The sequence below is a fragment of the Oncorhynchus clarkii genome, chromosome 9 (genome assembly GCF_045791955.1).
Source record: "Oncorhynchus clarkii lewisi isolate Uvic-CL-2024 chromosome 9, UVic_Ocla_1.0, whole genome shotgun sequence".
Classification (NCBI taxonomy): domain Eukaryota; kingdom Metazoa; phylum Chordata; class Actinopteri; order Salmoniformes; family Salmonidae; genus Oncorhynchus; species Oncorhynchus clarkii.
The window spans coordinates 17,803,177-17,828,900 of NC_092155.1; the positions used below are offsets into that span (position 1 = coordinate 17,803,177).

Below are 25,724 nucleotides of genomic sequence, written 5' to 3' on the forward strand. Positions count from 1 at the left end.
AGCTTGATGACGAGCTTGGAGGGTACTATGGTGTTGAATGCCGAGCTGTAGTCAATGAACAGCATTCTCACATAGGTATTCCTCTTGTCCAGATGGGTTAGGGCAGTGTGCAGTGTGGTTGATATTGCATCGTCTGTGGACCTATTTGGGCGGTAAGCAAATTGGAGTGGGTCTAGGGTGTCAGGTAGGGTGGAGGAGATATGGTCCTTGACTAGTCTCTCAAAGCACTTCATGATGACGGAAGTGAGTGCTACGGGGCGGTAGTCGTTTAGCTCAGTTACCTTAGCTTTCTTGGGAACAGGAACAATGGTGGCCCTCTTGAAGCATGTGGGAACAGCAGACTGGTATAGGGATTGATTGAATATGTCCGTAAACACACCGGCCAGCTGGTCTGCGCATGCTCTGAGGGCGCGGCTGGGGATGCCGTCTGGGCCTGCAGCCCTGCGAGGGTTAACATGTTTAAATGTTTTACTCACCTCGGCTGCAGTGAAGGAGAGTCCGCATGTTTTCGTTGCAGGCTGTGTCAGTGGCACTGTATTGTCCTCAAAGCGGGCAAAAAAGTAATTTAGTCTGCCTGGGAGCAAGACATCCTGGTCCGTGACTGGGCTGGTTTTCTTCTTGTAGTCCGTGATTGACTCTAGACCACCTCTTGTGTCTGAGTCGTTGAATTGAGATTCTACTTTGTATCTATACTGACGCTTAGCTTGTTTGATAGCATTGCGGAGGGAATAGCTGCACTGTTTGTATTCGGTCATGTTACCAGTCACCTTGCCCTGATTAAAAGCAGTGGTTCGCGCTTTCAGTTTCACGCGAATGCTGCCATCAATCCACGGTTTCTGGTTAGGGAATGTTTTAATCGTTGCTATGGGAACGACATCTTCAACGCACGTTCTAATGAACTCGCACACCAAATCAGCGTATTCGTCAATGTTGTTATCTGACGCAATACGAAACATATCCCAGTCCACGTGATGGAAGCAGTCTTGGAGTGTGGAATCAGCTTGGTCGGACCAGCGTTGGACAGACCTCAGCGTGGGAGCTTCTTGTTTTAGTTTCTGTCTGTAGGCAGGGATCAGCAAAATGGAGTCGTGGTCAGCTTTTCCGAAAGGAGGGCAGGGCAGGGCCTTATATGCGTTGCGGAAGTTAGAATAACAATGATCCAAGGTTTTTCCAGCCCTGGTTGCGCAATCGATATGCTGATACAATTTAGGGAGTCTTGTTTTCAGATTAGCCTTGTTAAAATCCCCAGCTACAATGAATGCAGCCTCAGGATGTATGGATTCCAGTTTGCAAAGAGTCAAATAAAGTTCGTTCAGAGCCATCGATGTGTCTGCTTGGGGGGGAATATATACGGCTGTGATTATAATCGAAGAGAATTCTCTTGGTAGATAATGCGGTCGACATTTGATTGGAATTCTAAATCAGGTGAACAGAAGGATTTGAGTTCCTGTATGTTTCTGTGATCACACCACGTCTCGTTAGCCATAAGGCATACGCCCCCGCCCCTCTTCTTACCAGAAATATGTTTGTTTCTGTCGGCGCGATGCGTGGAGAAACCCGCTGGCTGCACTGCCTCCGATAGCGTCTCTCCAGTGAGCCATGTTTCCGTGAAGCAAAGAACGTTACAGTCTCTGATGTTCCTCTGGAATGCTACCCTTGCTCGGATTTCATCAACCTTGTTGTCAAGAGACTGGACATTGGCGAGAAGAATGCTAGGGAGTGGTGCACGATGTGCCCGTCTCCGGAGTCTGACCAGAAGACCGCCTCGTTTCCCTCTTTTACGGAGTCGTTTTTTGGGGTCGCCGGCTGGGATCCATTCCGTTGTCCTGGTTGAAAGGCAGAACACAGTTTATCCACCACCACTAACGCGTTTACCCAGTCAGTCGGTTCTGTAACCTTGGTGACTATGTCAGATTGCTCCATGCTCTCCAACTGGCTAGTAATCTTGTTCTTATGTTCTACTGTCTTTCAATTCTTTATTATGTATTTTTTGAATGTCTTTCTGTTTACACACCTGTCTGTAATCTGAGCCCCTCACTGGAAGAAAAAAAAAAAAGTTTCCCACAATTATTTTTAACACTAGCCAGGATCCAAACTTCTACATGGAGCCCCAAAGAGTTCTACCTGCAACCAAAACTGGTTCTTAAAAGGTTATTCAGACAAAGAACCTTTAAAGGTTTTGAATATCAACTTTTTTTCTAAGAGTGTAGACATTACACCAGTTCACAGAACACCCCTATATACGGCGTACCGATAACTCTCTTACATGTGCACATTGGATCCTGTTGAGACACATGCTGGTGGTAGAAAGACTGCTAAGTCTGCTGAGTCTTGGGTTGATCATGGACCGCTCCACATGGGCACCCCCACTGCTGCTCTGGCTGAATGTTCGCTCCATAGAGACCGTACTCTCCATAGTGCTTTTATTGACTGTAATCTCCATACTGTCTGGCTCTGGCTGGGCTACCTCCTATTCCCAGGGTGACAAAGGGAGTTAGGTCACCCTGATGATGCTCAATCTCCATTCTGTGCAGTTCCGTCCTCTGGTGATATCTGCCCCTGCTGGACACTGTAGCTAGCCAACCTCTACCTCTGCTCCTTGTCCCACCTCCTTAGTTTCAGGCTCTGGTTCTCTCTCTCTGGGCCAAAGCCTTCTGCTCCTCCTTCAACTTCTCCCTCAGCCCTTTGTGTGCTATAGGAAGGGTCTTCATGTTGTCGACGCAATGCTGGTCCTCGATGACGCAAGACAGGCACACACTGGTTGGGTCGTCCAAGCAGTAGTACTCGAGAATCTTACCGTGGTGGGGGAATTTCGTGGACAACCCAGCTCCCTCAGCCCCCGGTGCTATGGGTTCAGCATGTGTCTGCAGCAGAAATGGGACTGAAAGGTGTGGCTCCAAATGCTGGGCACACATGGACATTTCACATTTGATGCATGTCTTCAGTGCTGGCTTCCTTTCTTCTGTACATAGGTCTCAATCAACGGCCTGGCTCTCCGGTAGCAGCAGAGCCTGGCAGACCTCAGACATGTCTTGTGAGCCCTGGATCAGTTGAAGCTGCCACAGTAAATGGTGGTGGGAATCGGGTGCTTTGCGTTGTCCTTGACCTTCGCATGCTAAAATACCTCTACCCTGGTAGCCCCTATAATGCTTCTAATCTCAACTTTTTACCTGTCAGTCCGTTTGCTTTTGTTCGCTCTGTCTCTGGTCTAATCTACGTTTGAGGCCACCTCGTGTAATATATGCATCAGTCCACCAAAAGTTCCTGGTTGCTAAAATTATAATGGTTCACTTAATTTTAGTTTGTGTAACAAAACATGCTAATCGTTGTACAATCTAAAGCATTGTAAAATATCCTTTCAATAAAATATTGTATTTTCAGCTGTCAGATGTCGCAATACGAAACCGAATGTAAAAAGATTTAAAAAACACAATTTTACAGACATTTTAGAAAAAAGGCACATAGAACAGATCTATCGCTTCTTAGACTTATTTTCAATTAGTATGAGAGATCTATACTTAACATTTCAATGTGAATTTGGTCACATCGCCCAAAAATCTGCCTTGCTATGTACATGACTGGCAATGGGTGTGTTCGAGAAGTTAGGCTAATGCAGTCGGCTACACACAAATACTGATTGAAGTCAACAGGGGAGACGCATCTGCAGCAACCGAAAGTCAGAAACAGTTTGATGCGAGTCAAATACAGATTTTTTCCATATCCAATTAGAATCTGTTATTTTTCCTGGAGTCTGATCAGCCAATAAGAATATATGAAATGGGATATTTCAAGCCACATTTCAAACCACCTACAAAGCCACCTCCAACTTTGTTTTAGAGAATTTCGCAGTATGCCCAACCGGCCTCACAACCGCAGACCACGAATAACCACGCCAGCCCAGAACCTCCACATCCGGCTTCTTCACCCATGGAATCGTCTGAGACCAGCCACCCGGAGAGCTGATGAAACTGAGGAGTATTTCTGTCTGTAATAAAGCTCTTTTGTGGGGAAAAACTGGGGTGGGCCAATACCCTCCCAGGCCAATACCCTCCCAGGCCAATACCCTCCCAGGCCCACCCACTTGAAAATGGGCCCGCGGCCGAAGAACAAGACCATGGCCCAGCTGGAGCTCCTGAGACACTTCTTCTTGACCTGCCAGTGGCCCACCAATAGGGACTGCATGAGACACCCGTTTCCACCTCAGGCAGGACATGGAGCATTGGATGAGTGGGGAGGAGGGCCTGAAAGTCCTGGCACAGATCAGGGAGAAGCAGAGGCTCCGGGAGAGGGACCAGTTGATGACTGGAGACAGATCCATCAGAGTCCACCATGCTGATGTTGTGTTCCGTGACTCGTGGTGCTGATGGGGTGGCTGGTATGGAGGAGGGAGCAGAGGGGTGGAAACTTGTGAATGTCGTGAGGCAGAAGTGACCCCTGGGGCTGACTTGGGGTACATCTCAAAAGTGTAAAGATTCTTCCTCTCCTTGTTTTGTTCTCTCCTTTGCGAGCACTGATCTGGCATGACCTAACAGGTGAAAAGACATGTTGAAACTTGAAAGCCTATCTTAACCTTTTATCTGTTTGCGGTGATGATGGAAATAGAAGCCTTGAGTATTGAGACACTCCCCTGCTATAATGTTACTGGAAATGTCTGGAGGGTGCTACAGGTCAAGCTGATCCCGAATTAAAACCATCAATTTGTATTATTTTAGATAGATTCAACAGATCAAAATATTCATTATAATGAGCAATATTGAAGATTTTTATGTTAAAATATTTCTGGTTATTTAAATTAATCCTTTTCAAACTCACCCTTAATAATTATATATTGCCTTTAATGATTTGCCACTAGTACCCCTGTCAATCAAATGACACACTGTGGGAGAATGTCAGTTGCAGTCCTTGGTTCCTCCAGTCTGCTCTACTTCTCAAAACCAATTGTATGAAAAGGTCAGAGGGGCAGGAAACTGTTGGTGGAATACAGAATGTGTTCAAAGTATGTTCTTAAAATAGGCAAAAGAGGTGAGGGAGACAGGACAGCTTTGAGTGTTACCTTGACTTCACACTTTTCTCAATATTTTATGTAGTCAGAGACTATATAAAATGTCCATGCAATCAGCATTTCACATTAGTGTACTTGACTGTGTAAGGGAACATTTTATGGTCAGAAGAGATAGCCTTGAATTGTACATTATGACTGTCCTCTCACTCTATCTTGGTTCGTGCAGATGACTATGACCACCTCCTCAGACCAAATGCCCAGAATATGTTCTGGAAGTTAAGATAGGAGACATGTTCAGTTTCTTAGGAAACTGAGCCTGCGCAATAACAGCCAGTCACCTGCAGGAACCAACCCTATGAACCATGCCTACGTAGCTTTTTTTGTGTAGCAGAAAATAAGAGAACTGAAGGGACCACCCTGGAGGAACTTGTGGCAGACTTGTAGTTTGTATGTGTTTGTTGTAACTTCTCCAGTTAACTGATAAAAAAAAGAGTGATTCATTTCATATTGACTTCAGGTGTCCCTGGTGTTGAATTTCCAACACAACTGTGTATTCAATTACTTTGCGAGAATGTTGTTTCGGTCTATGCATTATTCTGTACTTGTAACTGACTAGTTTTCCATATGGCGGTATATTTACTTAACTTCACTGTGTTTTGGAAGATAATTCCATTTGATATGTATCTGGTTTTAGTCAAACGTGTTATGCAGGTTTTATGGCACTTTTCTTCAGTCTTCTCACTTCTGACCAATAAAGAGCATTCCATATGATTTGTGCTTTAGAGTTCATTGTTTATTTTTCATAATTTTAACATTAAATCTCAACATGAAAATTAAAGATCCACCCATTTATACAAAATACAGTACAGATATTAATTGTACTGTTTGTTAAAATGTCAAACTGTTAAGAAATTCAGGATGTAATTAGACCTGTTTGACCTGTTAATTACCCAGTTGAAAATATCTGAACAGAAACATCAGCATTAACATTAAATCAACTGACTATTTACATGATTTATTGTACAATAATATATCAACCATACTCTGTTGTGTACTATCTCATGTCATTTCATAATTGACAATGTATAAAAATGTTGTAAGCTATAAGAAAATAATTTACAGAAGAATTACAGACTCCTTAATGAATGAATTAATTTGAACTAATTAAGCATTTGTTTTAGTTTGGTGTTTTGGCTAGTAATCTTGTTCTTATGTTCTACTGTCTTTCAATTCTTTATTATGTATTTTTTGAATGTCTTTCTGTTTACACACCTGTCTGTAATCTGAGCCCCTCACTGGAAAAAAACAACAAAAAGTTTCCCACAATTATTTTTTAACACTAGCCAGGATCCAAACTTCTACATGGAGCCCCAAAGAGTTCTACCTGCAACCAAAACTGGTTCTTCAAAGGTTCTTCAGACAAAGAACCTTTTAAGGTTTTGAATATCAACTTTTTTTCTAAGAGTGTAGACATTACACCAGTTCACAGAACACCCCCATATACGGCGTACCGATAACCTTCCCACATGTGCACATGGGACCCTGTTGAGACACATGCAGGTGGTAGAAAGACTGCCGCTGCTGAATCTTGGGATGTTCGTGGACCACTCCACATGGGCACCCCCACTGCTGCTCTGGCTGAATGTTCGCTCCATAGAGACCGTACCCTCCAAAGTCATTTAACTGACTGAAACCTCCAAGGAATCGGGCACTAGATTGTCTGGCTTTGGCTGGGCTACTTCCTGTTCCCAGGCTGACGAAGGGAGTTAGGTCACCCTGATGATGCTCGATCTCCATTCTGTGCAGTTTCGTCCTCTGGTGATATCTGCCCCTGCTGTAGAAGGACAGGGATGGTGGGTTGGAGGTTTTGTCCCAGAACACTTCTAATTCTATGGGACGGGGTATTGTTTCAGGTTGAGCTGCAGTTTTCCCAGGAAGATAGAGTAACTGAGACTTTAAGTCTGCCTGTGAACTCAGTTGGCCCTTCTGCCAGCGCAGAGCAAACACGTTGGCATTCCCAGAAGAAGAAACGTTGACACATAAGCCAATGGTCCAATCACAGTCCTCAGATAGTTTGACCACCCACCTAGGATTGGCATCAGAGCCGCTATCCTGGCACAGAAGAGTATGGGTGGTGAGTTTGGCAAGCGGGGTTTAGAACACTTTCCTGTGGTCCTGGGAAAGAGACATTCCCCTTCCCAAGCTCTTGGGGTCAAAGGTCATTGTGGTGGAACCCTGTGCTTTCTGGTGGTTCTCGGGGTCGACCAGAGCCAGCAGAGAACTCCAAAGCTGTGTCATCTGCTCCACGAGCTTTCCTCCACTCTGCTGTAGCTCCTGGACCAGCCTGTCCTGGTTGGCCCCAGGCTCCAGCCCCTTCCTCAGATCCACAGCACGGGCATTCTCCACAGCCTGGTGCACCCCTGCATAACCCTGGAGGAAGCGGAAGGAGTCCCCATCAGACAGGGCAGCCTGCATGGTCTTCTTGGAGGTATTGATGGACACTATGCGAGCTGAGACGGAGGTCTTGACGCTGGTTAGGGCGCTGTCGCACAGGACGGACACTCCCTCGATGAGCCGGACACTGGAGCTAGACAACCTCTCCCTCTGCTCCTTATCCCACCTCTCTAGATCCTGAATCTGTCTCTCTCTCTGGGCCAACTTCTTCTGCTCTTCCTTCAGCTTCTCTCCCAGCTCTTTGTGTGCCTTAGGCAGGGTTTTCATGTTGTGGACACGGTGCTGGTCCTCGATGGCGCAGGACATGCACACACTGGTTAGGTCGTCCAAGCAGTAGTACTCAAGAATCTTACCATGTTGGGGGCATTTGGTGGCTGCCCCAACTCCCCCAGCCCCCGGTGCTATGGGTTCAGTCAGGGTATGTGTCTGCAGCAGCAATGGCACTGTCAGGTGTGGTTCCAAGTGCTGGGCACACATGGACATCTCACATTTGATGCAAGTCTTCAATGCTGGCTTTTTTTCATCCACACACATGTCACAAACAACAGCCTGGATCTCCGGCAGAACCTGGTACACCTCAATCATTTTCACTTCTGGGATCCCTGGTGCAGTTGAAGCTATCTCAACGAATGGTGGTGGGAATCGGGTCTTTCGAATGTTAAAAATACCTCTTAGTAACCTCTCTCAATCTTACTGAGCGTTTTAAGCGTTTTACTTGTCGGTCTGTTTGCTTTTGCTTGCTTTCTGTCTCTGATATGTTCTGCGTTTGAGGCCACTCCTAGATTCATCTCATGCAATATTGCTGCATTCACAACCAGGTGGGAAGGTGGTAATTACCAATTGTGAAGTCGTAAATACGAGTTGGGTACAGAAATGTAATCACTCAAATTCATAGACAGGGCTATGGATGGCCATCAATTGACATATTACAGTTTAAATCATGTTTTGAGGCTATACAGGGTTTGTTTATAATTATTCGATCTATTTACAAACATTGGAATAAAAAAGCTTATTTTGGGTTCTGATTTGGGTTCTGATATTTTGCATTCTAATGAGGTTGGTCAGTTGAATTAAGCTCATGAGGCATTTATAAGTTATATTCTTCAATAATAAATGGTACATACATAGCATTAATTTATGTCCAAAAATTAATGTAGCAACTGCTGATTCCCCTTTAATGGTGAAATTTCTCCACCATTTCCTGGTTGATAATATTCTAATTTCAGTTTAAGTGACAACAAACAATGAATAGTGTAGATAAGCATTGTACAATCTTTTTTTTTTTTTTAAGATAAATAAAAAAAATGTATAAGCAAAAATATCGTATTTTCTAATGTTTGAAGCTCGTGTACAAAAACGAAAGTAAAAATACGAGAACGGGAAGAAGCATAGTTATTGCGCACATAGATCGGTCTTCCACTTCTCTGGCTTCTTTTGAACGAGAATGACAGATCTATAATTCACTATTCATTTAGGAATTTGGTCGGGCAGCCCAAATTGCCAGAGAGGAAGAGAGAGGCCCAACTCAACGGAAAATCTTTCTCCCTCCAGCAGTTGGGGTCTTTTTGTTGTTTCGCCTACCAAGAAATTTGTTTTTAAAGTAAATATTTATATGGAGGTAAATGAGAGTTTCGAATTTGATCAACTAAAAAATGTATGGCTTATTTGCTACTGTTGTAATAACATATTAAAACATGTAATGACGCATTCACGGACTGTTGTTAAACACACTGATAACCCATGAATATACACTGCTCCAAACCCTTTGGGATGGGCTACAAAGACAAAGAACTCTGTCAAGAACCAATGGGATACAGACAACAGGCTGGAGAGGACTGTCTATCACCTACGAACAACCAACCAGGAGCCAGGACTACTAGAATCTACCTACGTCATTTCAATGTATAAATGTACTGCCCAAATATGTGTTACGCCCTCTTTTTCCGAAACCTCCCTAAGAGTGGACGATAAGAGCCGTGCTGCACGTTTGCCAGATATTACCATGCTAGATTAAAGTGCCTCAAATATACCGTATCCGCCTTGTCCAGAGTCTCATCTTGGTCTTGTCTCTCCTATAACTAATCATTGACACTACGTGAGGTTAATTTGATCGAATACACGTTTCGTAATTATAAAGTTGTTACGAGTGTACTGAAATAAGTAGGACACGTGGCATCCCGTCAACTTTGAGAGAAAAAAAAAGACAAATAACAAATAAATCAATCAACAACAAATAAATAAATCAAAAATCATCCCACTCCTTCAGTCACAGTTCAAATCACATCCCGACACAGGCTCAGGGGCCAAAGAGGACGGGGCACCCACTGACAGGCGACAGGACTCCCTGCAATAACCCCGCCGCAAAAATCCTGGGTCCCTAAACACATTCAGCCGCGATCACAACGATGCCTGCCCATCCTCTACAACTTTCTCGCTTGAGCTGCGCAGCAGACAACCAACGCAACAAACGCTACGAAGTCCACCTTCCTAACTTGCAACATGTCAGTATCCCTCTGTATAGAGTTACCTTGCGAGAATGTTGTCTCTGCATTATTATGTTAAGGTGTGTAACTGACTAGTTTTCACTAGGGTGGAATATTTACTTTACTTCATAGTGTTTTGGAGGATAATTCCATTTTATATATTTTGCTTTTAGTAAAACGTGTTATGCATTTTGTAACGGTTCTGTTTTGTTGTTACAGTCTTGTCAGTTCTAACCAATAAAGAGAAATCTGTATGATTTGTATTCTAGAGTTCATTGTTTATTTTTCCTTTTAGCATTAAATCTAAACATGCCCATTAAAGACCCACCCATATATACAACATACAGCACAGATATTAATTTTACAGTTTGTTAAAATGTCAAACTGTTAAGAAAATCAGAATGTACTTCTCAGACATGTTTGTAAATGACCCAGTTGAAAATATCTGAACAGAAACATCAGCATTTACATTAAGTCAATTGACTATTTACATTATTTATTGTACAATAATGAGGTCAGAAAAATGTGATTAAGGGACATGAAAAAGTGAAAGTTCTTGGAACATTGGGACAACGTTGTGATAGGTGGCTGACTTGAGTTACAGGGGGAGACAAAGTCCTGCCTTGCATGTAAACTCAAATCCAACCAGTGAGTCCAACACACATAAGAATCCTACTGTACCAACAACAACAACACACTAGTGGAGATCCAAACTGAACTCAATACACTTAAGACATAGCCTACATTACACAAGCTGACAAAACACCTCTATATTCGGCATACCGATAACCCTCTCACACTTGCACTCAGAAGCCTGGTAAGACCCATGCTGGTGGTAGGAAGACTGCTGCTGAATCTGATGGACCTCTCCACATGGGCACCTCCACTGCTGCTCTGGTTGACTGTACTCTCTATACTGTCTGGCACTGACTGGGCTACTTCCTGTTCCCAGGGTGACAAAGGGAGTTAGGTCACCCTGATGATGCTCCATCTCCATTCTGTGCAGTTCCGTCCTCTAATGATATCTGCCCCTGCTGTAGAAGGACAGAGATGGTGGGGAGGTTTTGTCCCAGAACACTTCTAATTCTATGGGATGGGATATTGTTTCAGGTAGAGCTTCATTTTGACCAGGAAGATAGATAAACTGAGAATCGACGTGTGTCTGTGGAGGTTTATCTGTATAGGTCATCCCGTCACTACGCCTAATACTGTCATAGTACTGAGTGCAAACAGAGCTCAGTTGGTCCTTCTGCCAGCGCAGAGCATAGACATGGCCATTATTGAAATTCCCAGCAGCCTCCTTGTCACATACGCCAACGGTCCAATCACAGTCCTCAGAGAATTTGACCACCCACCTAGGGTTTGCATCAGAGCAGCTATCCTGGCACAGAAGAGTATGGGTGGTGAGTTTGGCAAGGGGGGTGTAGAACACTTTCCTGTGGTCCTGGGACAGAGACATGCCCCTTCCCAAGCTCTTGGGGTCAAAGGTCAATGTGGTGGTGGGAGGGCACCCTGGGGAACCCTGTTTCTCCTGGTGGTTCTCGGGGTCGACCAGAGCCAGCAGAGAACTCCACAGCTGTGTCGTCTGCTCCAGGAGGTTTCCTCCGCTCTGCTGTAGCTCCTGGACCAGCTTGTCCCGGTCGGCCCCGGGCTCCAGTCCCTTCCTCAGACCCACGGCACGGGCCTTCTCCACAGCCTGGTGCACCCCTGCATAACCCTGGAGGAAGCGGAAGGAGTCCCCCTCGGACAGGGCAGCCTGCATGGTCCTCTTAGAGGTTGTGATGGATTTTACACGAGCTGAGACGGAACTCTGGACACTCTTCCTCTTCAGGGTGATGTCGCGCAGGGCGGATACTCCCTCAATGAGCCGGATACTGGAGCTAGCCAACCTCTCCCTCTGCTCCTTGTCCCACCTCCTTAGTTTCAGGCTTTGGTTCTCTCTCTTGGCCAAAGCCTTTTTGCTTCTCCTTCAACTTTTCTCTCAGCTCTTTGTGTGCCTTAGGCAGGGTCTTCATGTTGTGGATGCGATGCTGGTCCTCGATGGCGCAGGACATGCACACACTGGTTAGGTCGTCCAAGCAGTAGTACTCGAGAATCTTACCGTGGTGGGGGCATTTGGTGGCCAACCCAACTCCGCCAGCCCCCGGTGCTATGGGTTCAGTCAGGGTATGTGTCTGCAGCAGAAATGGGACTGAAAGGTGTGGCTCCAAGTGCTGGACACACATGGACATTTCACATTTGATGCAAGTCTTCCGTGCTGGCTTCCTGTCTTCTGTACATAAGTCACAAACAATGGCCTGGCTGTCCGGCAGCGGCAGAGCCTGGCACCCCTCAGACATGTCTTCTGTGAGCCCTAGATCAGTTGAAGCTGCCACAGCAAATGGTGGTGGGAATCGGGTGCTTTGCGTTGTCCTTGACCTTCGCATGCTAAAATACCTCTAGCCTCGTAGCCCCTATAATGCTTCTAATCTCAACTTTTTACCTGTTGATTCGTTTGCTTTGGTCTGATCTACGTTTGAGGCCACCTCGTGCAAGATATGCGTCAGTCCACCAAAAGTTCCTGGTTGCTAAAATTATAATGATTCTCCTGATTTCAGTTCATGTAACAAAACAAGCTAATCATTGTACGATATAAAGCATTGTGAAATATCCTTTCAATAAAGTATTGTATTTTCAGCTGTCAGATGCCGTTGTACAAAACCGAAAGTAACAAGATGAAAAAAAACACAATTTAAGGGAAAATTTAGATATAGGGTACATAGAACGGATCTATCGCTTCTTAGACTTACTGTCAATGAGTATGGGAGGTCTATACTTAACATTTCTATGTACATTTGGTCGTGTCGCTCAAAAATCTGCCTTGCTATGTACATTTGGTCATGACTGGTGACTGGGAATGGGTGTGTTCGAGTAGTTAGGCTAATGCAGTCGGCTTGTGCGCAACTACTGATTGAAATCAACAGGGGAGTCAGACACAGTTTGAAGCGACTCAAATACAGACCTTTTGCATATCCAATTAGAATCTGTTCTTTTCCCTTCAGTCTGAACAGCCAAAAAGCACATGGAATGGGATATTTCAAGCCACATTTCAAACCACCTACAGTGGCAAGAAAAAGTATGTGAACTCTTTGGAATTTCCTGTATTTCTGCATAAATTGTTCATATAACTTGATCTGATCTTCATCTAAATCACAACAACAGACAAACACGGTGTGCTTAAACTAATAACACACAAATTATTGCATTTTTCTTGTCTAAATTGAACACATAATTTAATCATTCACGATGTAGGTTGGAAAAATTATGTGAACTCCAAGACTTCTCCAAAAGCTAATTGGAGTCAGGGGTCAGCTAACCTGGAGTCCAATCAATGAGACAAGATTAGAGATGTCAGTTAGAACTGGCCTGCTCTATAAAAAACACTCACAAAAATTGAGTTTGCTATTCACAAGAAGTCTTTCCTGATGGGAACCATGTCTCAAACAAAATAGATCTCAAAAGACCTAGGATTACCAATTGTTGACTTGCATAAAGCTGGAAAGGGTTACAAAAGTATCTCTAACAGTCTTGATGTACATCAGTCCATGGTAAGACAAATGGTCTATAAATGGAGAAAGTTCAGCACTGTTGCTACTCTCCCTAGGAGTGGCCGTCCTGCAAAGATGACTGCAAGAGCACAGCGCAGAATGCTCAATGAGGTTAAGAAGAATCCTAGAGTGTCAGCTAAAGACTTACGGAATTCTCTGGAACATGCTAACATCTCTGTTGACGGGTTTACGATACGTAAAACACTAAACAAAATGGTGTTCGTGGGAGGACACCACGGAAGAAGCCACTGCTGTCCAAAAAAAAACATTGCTGCACGTCTGAAGTTCGCAAAAGAGCACCTGGATGTTTCACAGCGCTACTGGCAAAATATTCTGTGGACAGATGAAACTACAGTTGAGTTGTTTGGAAGGAACACACAACACTATGTGTGAAGATAAAAAAAGGCACAGCACATCAACATCAAAACCTCTTCCCAACTATAAAGTATGGTGGAGGGAGCATCATGGTTTGGGGCTGATTTGCTGCCTCAGGGCCTGGACAGCTTGCTATCATCAATGAAATATGAATTCCCACGTTTATCAAGACATTTTGCAGGAGAATGTAAGGCTATCTTTCTGCCAATTGAAGCTCAACAGAAGTTGTGTGATGCAAAAGGACAAGGACCCAAAACACAGAAGTAAATCAACAACAGAACGGCCTCACTAAAATAGAGTCCTCACTATAATAGAGTCCTCACCTCAACCCGATTGAGATGCTGTGGCATGACCTCAAGAGTGCGGTTCACACCAGACATCCCAAGAATATTGCTGAACTGAAAAAGTTTTGTAAAGATGAATTGTCCAAAATTCCTCCTGACCGTTGTGCAGGTCTGATCCGCAACTACAGAAAATGTTTGGTTGAGGTTATTGCTGCCAAAGGAGGGTACACCAGTTAATAATTCCAAGGGTTCACATACCTTTTCTTGCCACTGTACGAAGCAGCCTCCAACATCGTTTTAGGGAATTTAGAAGTATGTCCAACTAGCCTCACAACCGCAGACCACGTGTAACCACGCCAGCCCAGGACCTCCACATCCGACATCTTTACCCATGGGATCTTCTGAGACCAGCCACCCGGAGAGCTGATGAAACATAAGTATTTCTGTCTGTAATAAAGCTGTTTTGTGGGGGAAAATGCATTCTGATCGCCTGGGCCTGGCTCCCAAGTGGGTGGGCCTATACCCTCCCAATGCACTTTTGCAACAGTGCCTGACTTGGGCAGGAGCTCACTGATACTCTGTACCATCAACTCTTATTTTCTACTGCATAAGATCCTGCACGTCTTATAAAATATTGGCTAAAAGTATTGTGGAGTTCTTGCACCTAAATATAAACAGTACAGGCACCCAAAATGAGTACCAGCACCTATTTCCTTCCCAGTCAAGCACTGGAAACAAACATGGAAGTATAGCTGCAAACAGCAATGCTGGGGTTCAGCTAAGGGGCCACTGTGCCACCACCAGGAAAAATGTGACACATTGACCTAGGACTAATTACTTCTGTACTGTTTACCACACTTGGTAAATATCAGATCTTAAAATAAAATGGATCATGCAATATGCAGTTAAACATGCATGCCAGCTGTTCTGGAAGATGGTGTGATCACGCTCTCTGTGGCCGATGTGAATAAGATCTTTAAACAGGTCAACATTCACAAGGCCCCAGGGCCAGACGGATTACCAGGACGTGTACTGTGAGCATGTGCTGACCAACTGGAAAGTTTCTTCACTGACATTTTCAATCTCTCCCTGTCCGAGTCTGTAATACCAACATGTTATAAGCAGACCACCATAGTCCATGTACCCAAGAACACGAAGGTAACCTGCCTAAATGACTACCGACCCATAGCACTCACGTCTGAAGCCATGAAGTGCTTTGAAAGGCTGGTCATGGCTCACATCAACACCATTATCCAAGAAATCCTAGACCCACTCCAATTTGCATACCGCCCTAAAAGATCCACAGATGACGTGAGGAGCGCAATCTCCAGTGTGGAGCGCAATCTCTATTGTGCTCCACACTGCCCTTTCACACCTGGACAAAAGGAACACCCATGTGAAAATGCTATTCATTGACTACAGCTCAGCGTTCAACACCATAGTGACCTCAAAGCTCATCAATAAGCTAAGAACCCTGGGACTAAACACCTCCCTCTGAAACTGGGTCCTGGACTTCCTGACTGGCCGCCCCCAGGTGGTAAGGGTAGGTAACAACACATCCGCCATGCTGATCCTCAACACAGGGGCCCCTCAGGGGTGTGTGCTCAGTCCCTTCCTTTGCTCCCTGTTCACTCATGACTGCACGGCCAGGCACAACTCCTACACAACTCCTACACCATCATTAAGTTTGATGATGACATAACAGTGGTAGGCCTGATCACAGACAGCCTATAGGGAGGAGATCAGAGACTTGGCCATGTGGTGCCAGGACAACAGCCTCTCCCTCAACGTGATCAAGACAAATGAGATGACTGTGGACTACAGGAAAAGAAGGACCGAGCTCGCCCACATTCTCATCGATGGGGCTGTAGTGGAGCAGGTTGAGAGCTTCAAGTTCCTTGGTGTCCACATCACCAACAATATAACATGTTCCAAGCACACCGAGACAGTCGTGAAGTGGGCACGACAAAACCCATATCCCCTTAGGAGACTGAAAAGATTTAGCATGGGTCTTCAGATCCTCAAAAGGATAATTATACAGCTGCACCAGTACATCACTGGGGCCAAGCTTCCTGCCATCCAGGACCTCTATACCAGGCGGTATCAGAGGAAGGCCCTAAAAATGGTCAACGACTCCAGCCACCCTAGTCATAGACTGTTCTCTCTGCTACCACACAGCAAGTTGTACTGGAGCGTCAAGTCGAGCTCCAAGAGGCTTCTGAACAGCTTTTACTCCCAAGCCATAAGACTAATGAACATCTAATCAAATGGCTACCCAGAGTATTTGCATTGCCGCCACCCCCCCCCTCCCCCCCTTTTATACCGCTGCTACTCTCTGTTATTATCTGTGCATAGTCACTTTAATAACTCTAGCTACATGTACATATTACTTCAATTACCTTGATTAACTGGTGCCCCCCCCACACATTGACTCTGTGCCGGTACCCCCTGCATATAGTCTCTCTATTGTTATTTACTGCTGCTCTTTAATTACTTGTTACTTTTATTTCTTATTCTTATTCATATTTTTTTAAACTGCATTGATGGTTAGGGGCTTGTAAGTGAGCATTTCACTGTAAGGTTGTATTCGGCTCATGTGACAAATACAATTTGATTTGATTTTAACTGATTTATAGGGATTTGTGTGCGAGACCACGTGAATGTTTTAGGTCAATGTTGTTTTTGGTACAAGCCTGGAAAAGATAGCGCTGAGAGACCTTGGTCTGTAGATGCCACTTGTTAAGTTTGGTCATTGGGTTCCAGAGGAGTAGTGTTTTAAGTGACTTGCCTAGTTAAATAAAGGTTACATTTACCATCATGCACATTTGGGTCCCTCCAGGCCTTATTATCTCACAGGAATTTGAATTATTTCAGTAAATTGGCAGAACCGGTATAATAATAATAATGAACCAGAACAAATACAACAGGGTTTCACCAGCTTCACTCCTGAACCCCTAATAACACCTTCATTGTTTATTGCAGTAGCCTATATTACATTCTATATTCATCATAGTAGGAGTTCGGTGATGACCAAAAGAAGACTGAGTTAGCTCTCCTAACATACAGATCAGCCACCCCAATTGATTTATAATTTAACTTGGCAAGTCAGTTAAGAACAAGTTCTTATTTTCAATGACAGCCTAGGGACAGTTCTGCCCCTGCCTTGTTCAGGGGCAGAACGACAGATTTTTACCTTGGCAGCTCAGGGATTCGATCTTGCAACCTTTTGGTTACTCGTCCAACGCTCTAACCACTAGGCTACCTGCCGTCCATATGCCAACACCACCATGCCCAGACTCCCTCCCTGGCCCAGATCCCTTCCCTCCCTCAGGGCCTGCTGTAGGAAGCGAGTAGGGCATTCACTCCGAGTTGACTTCGAGATAGAGTGGGAAAACTACCAATGCGTTGTCCTTGCTCAGCAACTTTCCATTAGCAGCTTTTTACAGCAGCCATTAGGGGTCAGCAGTCATGTATCAGGGCAACCACTCCTCTATATATTCTGTGTGTTTTTGTATGTGCTGTCCTGTAATTAGTTTCATTGACAAGTTTTAATAACACAATGCACATTTTGGTGAAAACAACCAATAGAATATTTTCTTGTCTTTATCTTAGGTCAGGGTGAGGTTCATGGTCCAGCGGCTGTGCTACGGGATCAGCTGGGATACAGAGGAGATCTGCGAGGCACGCAGAAAGATTTGCAGACCAAACCAGATGCAGGAGAAGGAGGAAGACAAAAAGGAGAAAGAGGAGAAGGTATTGGAGGTGCCTCGCCTCAGTAAGGAGGATGACGGGAGTAACAGGAGGGAACATTCACTCGTCTCTTTTCTTGCAGGGCCCCAAAGCCCTCCACTTCATCCGCACTCAGTGGCGCCCCCTACAGCCAAAAGGTAAAACCTAGAAAACCGAAACAAAGCCCATGAAAACAACGTCAAACCCCACATGCTCTATCAGGTCTCTGCTGTGGCGGAGCTTCGATCGTAACAAAAAGCCTTTGAAGGAGGAGCCCCATCGTCTGCAGGCCCTCACCAGGCTCCACATGAAGTACATCCGCAAGTGGTTCTGTAACCAATGCTTTTCGCTCGCGCTTTCCACTGGGTCACAGCCCAATGGTCTCCTGTCGTCACAGACAGCTCATTCAGCATCTGACACAACCACTGCCACCACAACGTGACAGCATGGACAGACCACCACCGAAGAAGACAATGGTTTCTCAGGCAGATGATGTCGAGATCATAAACTGCAGCTGCAATGGTAACCATGACAACCCTGCTAACACCACCCACCAGATTAAGTCAAGCTTGGAGGGGAAGGAAGTAGAGATAGAACCACCTGAAGTACAGAAGAAGAAGAAGAAAAAGATGAAGAAGAAAACACAAGACCAGATCTGGAGTTAAGCGATGCAAAGAGAAAGGCAAGAATTCCGCAAACTGAAGGAGGAGCGGAAAGGGGTGGGGATCACAACATTCATAAACAACCCACGGAGAGGAACAAGCTTTCAAAATGGGCCCGTGGCCGAAGAACAAGACCATGGCCCAGCTGGAGCTCCTGAGACAGAACTGTTAAGGGAATTTTTTATCAATGATGACTAATTATGTATACATTTTAATCAGGACTGACTAATCAGAATACTATTATGTTACTGTATATGTACTAATCAGAATACTATTATGTTACTGTATATGTATGAATTTTCTTTTTAATCCTAGTACTGAATATAATGTGTGTAAATATAATCAAGAATTAGAACAATGACTGTCTGTACCATGGTAGAAATGAATGAACTTATAGCCAGACTGGCTAGAAGGCTTATCTACACAAGCTGGCCTTGGCTCGGTCATATATTATCTTAATAGGGAGAGACGATGTGAGAACCATACAGCCATTGTACTGGAACGGAGATGACACGGGCTAGTAAGTTGAAACTTTAAAGCCTATGTCTCTTTTCCTTTTACCTGTTTGAAGTGACGATGGAAAAGGAAGCCATGAGTATTGAGACACTCCCCTGCTATAATTTTACTGGAGAGGCCTGGAGGGTGCTGAAAATGGACTGTTAGGCTACATGTTAGGAGTTGTCACGAATAAGACAGCATTCTGTTGTATGTTACAAGCTGTTGATTATGTTAATGATGAAGTTCTACAGTCTGCTGTCATTTTAGCACTACTAACTTCCTGTTCACATGGTTCCTAATTCAAATGTCAATTTATGTTTCAAGCTCTATCACAGGTTTGTGCTTGGAAGTTTCTAACTATGTCATTGCATTGATGTCCCTTGTTTGATATGTTCAGCGTGTAAAGAATTGGGGAAACTAGCGACAGCATATGTCCATGAGTGCGTTCCAATAATCTCTCCTTCCTCCTGAAGCGTTCGCTACTCCCCACAAAATGTAAAGCATTGGATTGATGTACTTGGAGTGCCAGTCATTTTCTTTCAAATCCATGAAGGTAAGTGAACAAGTGCTCACTTCGGGAGAAAGATTATTGGGATGCAACCGTTGTTTAAACAGAACTGATCAAATCAAATCAAACTTTATTTGGTCACATACACATATTTAGAAGATGTTATGGCGGGTGTAGCGAAATGCTTGTGTTCTTAGCTCCAACAGTGCAGTAATATCTAACAATTCACAACAATAGACACATCTAAAAGTAAAAGAATGGAATTAGGAAATATATAAATATTAGGACGAGCAATATCGGAGTGGCATTGATTAAAATACATTAGAATAGAATACATATGAAATACATATGAAATGAGTAAAAATGAGTAAAGCAGTATGTAAACATTATTAAAGTTGGCAGTGTTCCATCATTTAAGTGACCAGTGATTCCATGTCTATGTATATAGGCCTCTAAGGTGGAGGGTTGAGTAACCGGCTGGTACCAGTTTAATATTTGATAATGTTGTTGGTAATGTTACTCAGTATATTCACTATCTGACCTCATACTGTGCTTATGCAGTCTGTGTCCTTGCCTTTTGGCAGATCTTGTGTGGTCATGAGTAAGAAAGTAATTAACTTATATATAGCCTAATTAAAGGTACAGCAACAAAAGGCTCATGTTAAATCGTATTGGTTCCTCAAGTGCTGGTCAGGTTTCCTCATACCCTTCTATGAATGAACAGAACTGTTTCTCCTTGTTCTGCAAGTGGGTGTCTCTGACAGTGGACTGAGTGGATGTAGCAACTGAAAGCATTCATTAAACACAAGATGAGACCGTGATTAGAAACTACAAAGAAAGTGACAAATAATGCATACTCAGTTTTTAAAAATTCATTGCTTCTATTTGTGGACTTCGTGGTACATTCTCAGAATTGTTAGAGAAAGATAAGTCCTATTTTACAACTAACCTTATAAAAAATCTAAACAACGTGTAATTATCCTCCTGTTTGATCACAACTCACAACCTTGCATAACTCAATCATAAACATACACTCAAGTTAGGATTGATTTGGTCGTTAGAGAGCGGTCGGTCCCAGTCCTGCCTTAGTTCCAGTACTCTGTGGCCTCCACCCTCTGAGGCTGCCAGAACTCTGCTCCCTCGATTATCCGCTTGATCAGATTGGCTGAGGTGATCAACATGTGACCTGCCATCTGGAGGAGGGTGGAGGCCATGCGGAGGGCCTCTCTGAGAGAGAGAGAGAGAGAGAGAGAGAGAGAGAGAGAGAGAGAGACGGGAAGTGGGAAAGAGAGAGATCGTCACCTCAAACAGGTATCAGGTTAAGATAGGCTTTCAAGTTTCAACATGTACATTAATTTCACAGCAGCAAGATGTGTGACCTGTTACCACAAGAAAAGGGCAACCAGTGAAGAACAAACATATTTATGTTTATTTATTTTCCCTTTTATACATTATTCTGAAACTTTTGGGAGTGCAATGTTTACTGTTCATTTTTTTATTGTTCTTTTCACTTTTGATTATTATCTATTTCACTTGCTTTGGCAAAGTAAACATATGTTCCCCATGCCAATAAAGCCTTTAAATTGAATTGGGGTAGGCCGTCATTGTGAATAATAATTTGTTCTTAACTGTCTTGCTTAGGCAAATAAAGGTTAAATAAAAAATTGAGAGGGAAGAGAGAGAGAGAGAGAGAGAGTGAGAGTCGGGAAGTGGGAGAGAGAGGGGGGGTGAGTGAGAGAGAGTGACGGGAAGTAGGAGAGAGAGAGAGAGAAGGAGAGAGGGAGAAAGAGAGGGGGGGGTGAGTGAGAGAGAGTGACAGGAAGTAGGAGAGAGAGAGAGAAGGAGAGAGGGGGAAAGAAGGAGAGAGAGAGTGTGAGTAAGAGGGGAGAATTACCATTGTTACAAATACAGTGAATTTGGAAAGTATTCAGACCATTCTCTTTTTTCACATTTTGTTACATTACAGCCTTATTCTAAAATGGATTAAATAGTTTCCCCCCTCATCAATACATACAATACCCCATAATGACAAAGCACTAACCGTTTTATTTTAATTTTAGCTAATTTATTAAATTAAACTGAAATATCACATTTACATTTAGTATTCAGACCCAGTACTTTGTTGAAGCACCTTTGGCAGCATTTTTTTTTTTTTACATTTTACCTTTGTTTAACTAGGAAAGTCAGTTAAGAACAAATTAATATTTTCAATGACAGCCTAGGAACAGTGCTTTGTTCAGGGGCAGAACAACAGATTTTGTACCTTGTCAGCTCAGAGATTTGATCTTGCAACCTTTTGGTTATGAGTCCAACACTCTAACCACTAGGCTACGCTGCCAATAGGCTACACTTGCCTCAAGTCTTCTTGGGTAAGACGCTACAAGTTTGGCACACCTACATTTGGGGAGTTTCTCCCATTCTTCTCTGCAGATCCTCTCAAGCTCTGTCAGGTTGGATGGGGAGTGTTGCTGCACAGCTATTTTCAGGTCTTTCCAGAGATGTTTGATCGGGTTCAAGTCTGGCTGGGCCACTCAAGGATATTCAGAGACTTGTCCCGAAGCCACTCCTGTGTTGTCTGGGCTGTGTGCTTAGAGTTGTTGTCCTGTTGGAATGTGAACATTTGCCCCAGTCTAAGGTCTTGAGCACTCTGGAGCAGATTTTCATCAAGGACCTCTCTGTACTTTTCTCCGTTCATCTTTTCTCCCAGTTCCTGCCGCTGAAAAACATACCCACAGCATGACGTTGCCACCACCATGCTTCACTGTAGGGATGGTGCCAGGTTTCCCCCAGATGTGATGCTTGGCATTCAGGCCAAAGAGTTCAATCTTGGATTCATCAGACCAGAGAATCTTGTTTCTCATCTGAGAGTCCTTTAGGTGCCTTTTGGCAAACTCCAAGCGGGATGTCATGTGCCTTTTACTGAGGAGTGGCTTCCGTCTGACCACTCTACCATAAAGGCCTGATTGGTGGAGTGTTGCAGAAATGGTTGTCCTTCTGGAAGGTTCTCCCATCTCCACAAAGGAACTCTGGGGCTCTGTCAGAGTGACCATCGGGTTCTTGGTCACTTCCCTGACCAAGGCCCTTCTCCCCCGATTGCTCAGTTCGGCCAGATGGCCAGCTCTATGAAGAGTCTTGGTTGTTCCAAACTTCTGCCATTTAAGAATGATGGAGGCCACTGAGTTGTTGGGGACCTTCAATGCTGCAGAAATGTTTTAGTACACTTCCCCAGATCTGTGCCTCGACACAGTCCTGTCTCGGAGCTCAACGGACAATTCCTTCGACCTCATGGCTTGGTTCTTTCTCTGACATGCATATAGACAGGTGTTAGCCTTTCCAAATCATGTCCAATCAATTGAATTTACCACAGGTGCTCCAATCAAGTTGTAGAAACATCTCAAGGATGATCAATGGAAACAGGATGCACCTTCGAGTCTCATAGCAAAGGGTCTGAATACTTATGTAAATAAGGTATTTCTGTTTTATATTTTTAATCAATTTGCTAATTTCAAAAAAACGTTTTTTGTTTTGTCGTTATGGGGTATTGTGTGTAGATTAATGAGGATTAAAAAACAAAAATGTTTAGAATAAGGCTGTATGGTAACAAAATGTGTACGAAGTCAAGTGGTCTGAATACTTTCCAAATGCACTGTACATCTCAGCAGGCTGGAGACGTCCTCCCATCCCCTTCCTCTCCACTTACCTGAGGACTTTTTTGGGCCCCAGACATTGGAAGTCAGCGCTGACGGAGTACCGGCCTGAGAAGGTGCCCTTCACATTCAGGGAGCCAAACACGTCCTTGGGGTTCTGCCGGTACAGGTCAAAGGTCACCCGGGCTATGTCTTTTCCTGTCCGCGACTGGTTAGGGTCCTGGCCTTTGGAGAGCACTGCACCCTGTGGGGTTAGAGTAAGATATGGGGCAAGGTGAGAGACAGCGACATGGTCGGTGTCACCGTGTAACCGAACCAGGAAAAACTCTGGGCATTTAATATTTTCCTGATCAGGGCCCATATCCACATAGTGACTCAGAGTAGAAGGGCTGATCCAGGATGAGCTTTGCCTTTCAGATCAGAATGAATAAGATTATATGGACAGATCCTAGATCAGCACTACTACTCTGAGATGCTTTGTGGATACGGGCTCAGGTCACGTGATAGGCCTAGAGGAAAAACTCAGGGCCCTACTCATCTCACTTGGCAGCAGACATGAGTGTATATACCTGCACATACTGTCCAATCACTAACACAGGTCAGACGAAACAAATGATAATGTCCAGATCACGACAGAGACAGACAGTGTCAAACCCACCGGAGGAGGTTTCCATGTCTGTCCAGGTTCCAGGGCCATGAGGACAGTGTTGTCGGGCAGATACATCAGGAAGTCTTCAGAGTCTACCACTGTCCCGTCCTCCTCACACACTAGCACCACAGCCAGACTGGACAGGCACAGCATCAGGGCCTGACACACCTGGGGAAGCAGCACAGAGAGACATGTTCAGAGGACAGACAGACACCATGTGGGTATTTTGTAGGCACAATTACATTCTCCTTTGGCATTCACTCCATGGTTCTTTGTAGCTCAGTCGGTAGAGCATGGCACGTCTAACGCCTGGGTAGTGGGTTTGATTCCTGGGACCACCCATAGGTAAAATAAGTGCATGCATGACTGTAAATTGCTTTGGAATAAAGTGTCTGCTAAATGACATCTATTATTGTCCCAGATCTGGCCTTGCTTGTGTCGTCACTAATTACCACAGCCATAAAGTTATAAACGCCCCCTTACTCATAATACCCCCCACCCTTTTTATTTAGCTTATTTCATTTTTTTTTAAATCAACATGTCTGTCTTTCTCTCACCCTCTCTCTCAGCTCCTCCAGGGTAGCTGCTGTGACACCCTTCCTGGTGCCCCTGTCATGGGAACACACCCTGAATGGTCTCTGGGGGGCCGGGGCCAACGACCACACCCGCCTCGTCACAGACCTGTGGAGGAAAAGGAGGAAGAAGATGTTCACAAGGCCAAATACTGCCAGCTTGAGGTAGAATTTGCCTAACCTGGTCCGAGTTCTGTTTATGCTCTCTAACCAATGCCTACAGTCATTGACATTTTTCACGCTAACAGATCTGAATCAAGCTAGAAGTTGCCCTGTTCTTGGATCAGTTTACCCCACACACCAATCTTAACCTGAACCATGAAGAGGATATACAACCTGACCCTGTATCAGTGGTTTGGGACAACTTCTACCTATTCCCTAGTCCATAGATACACAGATAACACATTTGTACTGCACATAATTTCATTTGGCCTAGGAAAGCTACCATAAGATTATAGTGTAGATAGATTATAGATTATACAACTGTATCTCTATGTTTAGATGTTAACTAGATATGTTGCTATGTTTTTCTAATGCGTTCTGTAATATTTACTACTGCTGCTGAGGTATAGTATCTCGTGGACAGACTACGTCATTCAGGATCTGACTAAATTGCCAAGATTTGAGTTCTGGGTTAACCGAGATTAGCTGAGGTATAATGTGCTTTAATAAGGGGCTGAGTGGGCTAAGTGGGCTGAGAGGGATACAAAAAGAGATTGAGACTGATTGGAAGACAAAGACAGATCAATCCTAGCTTCATCTGGTGGAGACAGTGTCTGTTTGACAACAGAGGGTTGAAATAAGTATAGAAAACCATTACTATTCTAACTGCCAGTCCAACTTCAATTAAAGCCCTCAATGATATACGTTTTCCAGTGGTTTGTTGCCATTGTGCCTTCTTGACAAATCTCTTGGCACTCAACAGCGTACACCTTTACAAGTACAGTGATAGAGTATTATTAGAAAACTCAGAAAACTCAGATATAGAACAATTGATTGAAAAATGTACACAAAATGTGTGGGGGAAACATTATCCAGACACAGCTATTAGGAAGTAAGTGTACTTGCTTTATTAATGATGATGTTGACTCCATATCCCACTCTCTTTCTTTCCTTCTCTCTCTTCTTTACCTCCTATTTTTCCTTGTGTTGTTTTGGTAGCGTTGGTGCTATGTCGACTCTGATTCTGAATGTGTCTGACCCAGCTAATTCTTTAGGACAGACTTTGCCCTGATGAATCAGATACAAGACACATAGGGCAAAGTTCTCTGTCT

At 44.1% G+C, this 25,724-nt stretch overlaps 2 protein-coding genes and 1 pseudogene across 2 annotated transcripts; all 3 read right to left on the reverse strand.

Annotated features, from left to right (window-relative positions):
• Nucleotides 1-5,772: 5,772 nt before the first annotated feature.
• LOC139417132 (E3 ubiquitin/ISG15 ligase TRIM25-like) lies at nt 5,773-8,218 on the reverse strand. The gene has a single exon (XM_071166379.1). It carries the CDS (start codon nt 8,039-8,041, stop codon nt 7,157-7,159), a length of 885 nt encoding a protein of 294 aa, XP_071022480.1. The 5' UTR covers nt 8,042-8,218; the 3' UTR covers nt 5,773-7,156.
• Nucleotides 8,219-10,954: 2,736 nt separating this feature from the next.
• LOC139417484 (tripartite motif-containing protein 29-like) lies at nt 10,955-12,278 on the reverse strand (annotated as a pseudogene).
• Nucleotides 12,279-19,606: 7,328 nt separating this feature from the next.
• On the reverse strand, nt 19,607-25,674 carry LOC139416013 (lipid transferase CIDEB-like). The gene is made up of 5 exons (XM_071164244.1): nt 25,519-25,674; nt 24,436-24,559; nt 23,888-24,046; nt 23,283-23,473; nt 19,607-20,809 (listed from the first exon to the last, which is right to left on the reverse strand). Exons 1-5 carry the CDS (start codon nt 25,542-25,544, stop codon nt 20,668-20,670), a joined length of 642 nt encoding a protein of 213 aa, XP_071020345.1. The 5' UTR covers nt 25,545-25,674; the 3' UTR covers nt 19,607-20,667.
• Between the last annotated feature and the right edge of the window lie 50 nt (nt 25,675-25,724).